The sequence below is a fragment of the Ictidomys tridecemlineatus genome, chromosome 4 (assembly GCF_052094955.1).
Source record: "Ictidomys tridecemlineatus isolate mIctTri1 chromosome 4, mIctTri1.hap1, whole genome shotgun sequence".
Taxonomy (NCBI): Eukaryota; Metazoa; Chordata; class Mammalia; order Rodentia; family Sciuridae; genus Ictidomys; species Ictidomys tridecemlineatus.
The window spans coordinates 17,696,354-17,702,887 of NC_135480.1; the positions used below are offsets into that span (position 1 = coordinate 17,696,354).

Here is a 6,534-nt window from a genome sequence, read left to right on the forward strand (position 1 = left end):
AAATACCATACAAGTTGTTGAATGAGTTCTTTCAGAACTCAGATCTTATTTCAGATCTTAAATTTAATAAGAACACAGGGATGATGCAAAGGGACACTTCTCCATCCCATTATATGCATTGTTTTATTCCAGAACAGGACAAGACATGAAAAAATCTACAAATGGAAATACAGACATTTTAAAAAGAAAAAAAAACAATATTTGTGGTGCAAGAGATTTATGAACACTTAAGCAAGTGTAAAACCACTCAAAATTTTGTGATGGAAAATCATGATGATGGAAAAGTTCCAAGTCCCATGGGCTTTTGTGAGGCAAGTACACAGGTTCATAAGCTCTCAGGGAAACCTCTTTATATTTTAGGAGGAATAAGCTTTGCTTCTTCATTTCTTTTCCTGAGACATGTTGAAGGCAGCACTCAAGCAGTAGTAATAATACTGCCCCTTTCATCTGTCAGGGATGTTCTTTCTCTCTCCCTTAAATGCAGAATGAAGAGTTGGAAACAATCTTTTCATTTGTGCCATCACTGAATGGACTGTTCTTCATAGACAAGTAGAAAATTATCATGAGGATTATCAAGGAACTGATATGTGGTGAGATTCTTAATTCACAAATTTGCAATTTCAGGGAGAATTTTAAACTATGATGTAGAGCTTAAAAGTGTGGGTGTTGTGACCAGGTGCGGTGGTTAATTCTATGCATGGGCCTAACAAGAAGTGTGTGTACTTGAGCTAGCTTACTCATTATTCTGGCTCTCAGACCCCTCATCTTTAATGGGGTCTGCATTTCCAAGTTAAAAGGATGTGTATGCAAGTGAAACATTACGTGAGGAGCCCACAGAACAGCACTTGATACATGAAAGATGCCCAATAAACAACAACAGCTCACAATAGCAGCTCTTTTAAATGAATCAAATCTTTGTACACCTGGAGTATGTGGTTAGGAGAACCTATTTTTTCAAAACTAATGAGATTGAAACTATATTTAGATTTCATCTTCAAGTTAAATCCAAGTGACCTAGAATTGTTACAAGTGCACATTTTTGTCCTATCTCCAACAGCATGTTCTGTGTTTTTTCTAAATATAATTTTATTGATACCTCATCTTTTAATGTTTTTCCGATCCTTATATTTCAGATTAAAATATGGAATTTTCTGAAGCTATATAAAGAATGCTAATGTGGGTGTGTGATAAATTCAAGTGTTATTAGACCTTCCACAGTTATTGATTCAGAATGTGGCATTTATTATATCAACAACCACACACTGGAAGAGGGAATGGGGAAGGACACTAAGGTAAGAAAGAGGTACTAAAGTCACAGATGAGAGCCTTCTGATTTAATTCTGTCCATTCAATCTTACTTCAGTGCATATGATGTTAGGAGTAGCATTAGGTTCCTCCCTGAGAATTGTTTAGAAAGCTCACAGTGGGAAAAAAAAAGGTGGAAACAGAGAGATGGATTTCTTCTTCCAAAATCCCAAAAGAGGAAGAGTATAAACATTGAGACATTTGGGAAAACCAATAGAGTTACATTGAAAGGAACAAAAGTTATTAAAATCTGAAATGAATATGTTTTCTTGGTAGTCATGAGAAGGAATATGCTTTTAGAGACACATGATAAATAAACCTTTATTGGTAAATAATAATCTTGAATAAAAATAATCTTGAATTATATATATATATATATATATATATATATATATATATATATATATATATATAGTAAATTGAATGAACTTTCAGGTTGGCTAATCACAAATAGGATTTTAAATTATTCTTCTATTTTGTAATAATATTTAGTTATAAATCATTTATTGAGACTAAAGATGTAAATGTGACTTATACACTCACATATACACATGTAAATGCATCTGAACTTTACTGGTTGAGTAGAGTTACAAAGCACTACTTATAATAATGGACTTACTACTAATCTCCCTTTTAGGTTTGAATGTTATATGTACTTCAACTTGAAACAGAAATTCTGTTTTTTGTTTTTTGTTTTTTTGTTTTCCAGAGAGATGGATGGTAGAATGAGTTTTGACTAAAATGAATGAGAAGGAAACAGTGAGCAATGTGGGCAGTGAATAACAGACAGGCAAACTTCCCCAGGTCACCTCCCCAGGAGATGGCCCAGAGCCCACAGTTCAGCTGCCAGGGGCCCCTGAGCAATCTCAGGAAGCTCCAGGATATCCAAGGGTATGGGTTTTCAGAAAAAAAAAAAAGCCATGAAATATTCAAGGAGAAAAAATGACAGAATGTAACAGAATGTGAGTTTAAAATTTATAACAAAATAAATGCATAAAGGATGGGGAGGCCTAAAGCCATTGTATAACAGTTAATATAAAGTTTACAGTAGCTTACTCTTCTTTTAATATAAGATGCTTTTAAATATTAGCATGTTAGTTTCACCTTTACAAACAAATTGATTTTTCCAACCTCTTATCCTCTTTCTGAACTATTTAGATGAAGAATCTGGTACTGTGGTTTTAAATTTATGTCCAATTTTAAATGTTCTAATAGTAACCAATCTGTATTGTAAAATTAATCTCTATCATTTTTATATTTTCCCTTACAGATTGTAAAACTATATTTAAAATATCTGTGCAAATAGGAAAAGTCATTAGAAATTTTCTTCTTTGCTAGGTGCAAAGGCACACACACTTGGAATCCTAGAAACTCAGGAGACTGAGGCAGGAAAATTGCAAGTTTAAGGCCAGCCTGAGCAACTTAGCAAGACCCTGTCTCAAAACAATCAAACAAACAAACAAACAAAAAAAAAAAACAAGACAGGGGATCTGGCTCAGTGGTGAAGTGCCCCTTGGTACAGTCCCCAATACCCCCCCTACACACACACACACACACACACACACACACACACACACACACAACATACTGCAAAATGCTTACCTTCTCAATCTTCATATTATTAATTTTTGCTTTATTCATAGCATCATATGAAATCAATGTGTAATAAAGCTTCTCCATGTCATTTCAATTTTAATTTATTTTTAGGATTGGATTACTCATATAAGATTATGATTCCAGAAGTATTTACCAACATGTTTTGTAAAAGGTTACAAGAACAAACCAGTTTCATTGCAATTGTATTAGGTGTAACTACTTACAGCATGATTTTTAAGATACATATTTTATTTTTGTGCTAATTCAGTTTATAGCTTCTTTACATTTGTCGATACTGCTAAAAAATAATGCCAACATTGATATTTCCTATCTTCCTTTTGATGCATTCTTATTAAAACTGTTCAAAATGTCCATGAACTTGATTACTGCATATCAAGCATCTCTACAATTGGTACTATAGCTATTGTATAGTAGAGGGGAAAGAAACAGGGTGGTTTGTTCAAAGACACTTGACAACCAGATTTGAAACTAAAATTGCTAGCATTTTGGTAGCAGAAAATGAATAGTTTTTAATTTATTTTTTATTTGGAATAAATTCAGATCAAGAGAAAACTTACTCAGAGAGTACAGAAATTCCCTGCATATCTCTCACACAGTATCTCTTAATATTCTCATAGTTACATCTGTCAAGATGATGAAATAAACATGGATACATTACTTTTTTAATGATACAAAATAATGTATGAAATATGATACATTACTCTTAACTAAATACCATTATATATATTTTAGTGATTTTTCTACTGCTGTGATTGTTCTGCTCTAATCTAAGATAACTCATTGAATTTAAGACAATTGCTTTTAGAAGACTTGAAATCATGAGCCATGAGCACATTATTTTCCAATTTTAGGTTTTTTTTTTTATTTTGACTAATGAATAAGTTGGTTTATTTAGATTTTATGCATATGTTAATTATTTCAATTCTAAAATAGTATTACTTTTAGAGCACCTCAAATAAAGAAAGTGGAGACATAAGAAGTGTTATTAGATTCACACAGGACCTTGTCTTCCTTCCTACCACCAGCCTTCTTGGCTATTTTGTTGTTGTTGTTCAATGAGGCCACATGAAACAGGAGTAGATACATGTGGGTCTGAGGCCACAGTAATTTAAGGTCTATCAAATTTTCAAATATTCAGGGTCTACCAAGGACCTTTAAAAGTGTCAGACACTTAAAAACAAGTATTTCATTATGACTACCCAAAGGAAATATTCTGTGTTTTATACCCATGAGAAGTAGAGTAAAAGAGAAGCCTGGGATATGATGAGGCAGAACTTGGAGTAAACTGATGCTATCTGTGCTCTGGGTCAGGGGCTGGGGCAGGTCACTCTCCCCACACCTCATCTTCCCCAGTGCTCCTGAATATCCATGTTTTTACATCCAAGTCTTTATCTGATTCTCCCAAGAAGTCGATTGACAGACGCGCTTATTAATCCATAGGCCTAAGAGTTTTCAGCTCATGGACTTTTAAGTAACCTGGTGCATACAGTGGAAGAGCCTGGAGCCATGGTTCTCGCTGCTTTCACTTCATTCTCTTCCTGCTTTGCCCTGCGGTGAGCTGACCAAAGGCAGATTCCACATGGAAATTCTTTCCCCTATGGTGTAGCATTATTGTAAATAATATGGGAAATAATTATGGTAAATGATTTCTTGCCTTATTTCAATTAGTCTTATGTCAACAATCAGAAGTAGGCATTATTTCTCAGTTAAATTCGGCTCTAATTTTTAAATGATGAATTTACAAACAAACTTTTATGCACACTTACATCTGTAGCCTGGTGCTTTTCCATAGATCCTTGTTTTTTTATGAAAAATAAAGAAACTTTTGAGGAGTATCCACGAAAATCCATATTATATCTTCTACTTATAGATGTAATAGTCTCCAGGCCAGAGATGGCTTGCTATTCATCTCAGCCGACTTCCATGACAATGGCCAACTGACTACTACAATTCTGAGTCCTTATTTCCTCATTACATGGATGAGCTTCAGAATGCTTCTGAACAAGTCACTTCAGGAAGTCACAAGTAAATGACCAAAGCTGGCGCTCAAGATGAAACTAGGAATCATCTCAATCACATGTGGATGCTTCCTTTCCCCTTTTTAGACATTCTAGTAAGTTAAGTCCTCTAAGATTCATCTCTACCTTAAGTTGGCTGGATCCCCAACTCCTGCCTCAGTAAATGACGTAACTTGTGCTCTCAGTGACAAAAAAAAAAAAAAAACACTAAAGACAATTTTGCATCAGGGTGCATCTAACTATTGATAACTATAAAATCATAAACTGGTATGAATAAAATATCTTTATCATAATTGTAGATTAGCAGAATAGCTTATCTTAGAGTAGACATACCATTTATTAGAAAACTTATTTCTCAGAAAGCATGCAGAATCAAAGTTTCATAACTGAGTTTGTCTTTCTGGGACTTTCACAGAATCCTACTGTCCAGAAAATAATATTCATTGTGTTTTTGTTGGTCTACATTGCAACTATTGGGGGCAACATGGTGATTGTAGTGACCATCCTCTATAGCCCTGCACTGCTGGGCTCCCCCATGTACTTCTTCTTAGCATTCCTGTCCTTCCTGGATGCCTGCTTCTCCTCTGCCTTTGCCCCAAAGATGATTGTGGATTTGCTCTATGAGAGGAAAACCATCTCTTATAAAGGATGCATGATTCAACTTTTTGCTGAACACTTCTTTGGTGGTGCAGAGGTGATTGTCCTCACGTCCATGGCCTATGACCGCTATGTGGCCATTTGCAAGCCTCTGCACTACTCTTCCATCATGAACTGGAGGCTCTGTGGCATTTTGGTGGGTGTGGCCTGGACAGGGGGCTTCTTGCATTCTATTATACAGATTCTCTTTACTTTCCAGCTGCCCTTTTGTGGGCCCAATGTCATCGATCATTTCTTATGTGACTTGTACCCATTACTGGAGCTGGCCTGCACTGACACTCACATCTTTGGACTTTTTGTGGTTGCTAACAGTGGGTTTATCTGTATTATAATATTCACCATGTTGCTTGTCTCCTATGGTGTTATCTTGTTCTCCCTGAGAACACACAATGCTGAAGGGCGAAGGAAGGCTCTGTCCACCTGTGGATCTCACATTGCTGTTGTAGTTTTGTTCTTTGTCCCATGCATATTTACATATGCAAGACCTCCTTCTGCCTTCTCCTTTGACAAAATGGTGGCCATATTTTACACCATGCTAAGCCCCTTGCTCAATCCTTTGATTTATACTTTTAGAAATATGGAAATGAAAAATGCCATGAGGAAAGTATGGAAGAGATTGGTGGTGGTTTCTGATGAAAAATAAAACTATTAAACTTCATAAAAATAATATAATAAGTAACAAATTCAAAATGGTCTTAAACAAGAAAAACTTGATGGGACCCTCATTGTCTCTAAAGTGGTAACACAATTCTATAGAAATGCCAGTACTGTGGAGTCAGAGATGATGCTTTTCATTATCTTTTTAGGCATCTACTCAAGTTTGCAAGTCAACATCCTATTATGTTAAGTTGAAGTTAATTGAATTTTATGCTTACTTAGAATCTAATATATTTTAAAAGGAAATAAAAAATACTTGGCAGTTGCAGGCCACTTACTC

General features: G+C 35.1%; 1 protein-coding gene across 2 annotated transcripts; it reads left to right on the forward strand.

The window, feature by feature from the left end:
• Positions 1-4,913: 4,913 nt before the first annotated feature.
• LOC106145443 (olfactory receptor 4C15) lies at positions 4,914-6,240 on the forward strand. 2 transcript variants are annotated; one of them, XM_078045034.1, is made up of 2 exons: positions 4,914-4,927; positions 5,319-6,240. In XM_078045034.1, exons 1-2 carry the CDS (start codon positions 4,914-4,916, stop codon positions 6,238-6,240), a joined length of 936 nt encoding a protein of 311 aa, XP_077901160.1. The 2 variants fall into 2 exon arrangements, with proteins under 2 accessions (XP_077901160.1, XP_077901159.1); XM_078045033.1 differs by lacking the exon at positions 4,914-4,927 and having other exon boundaries at positions 5,305-6,240.
• The last annotated feature ends 294 nt before the right edge of the window (positions 6,241-6,534 follow it).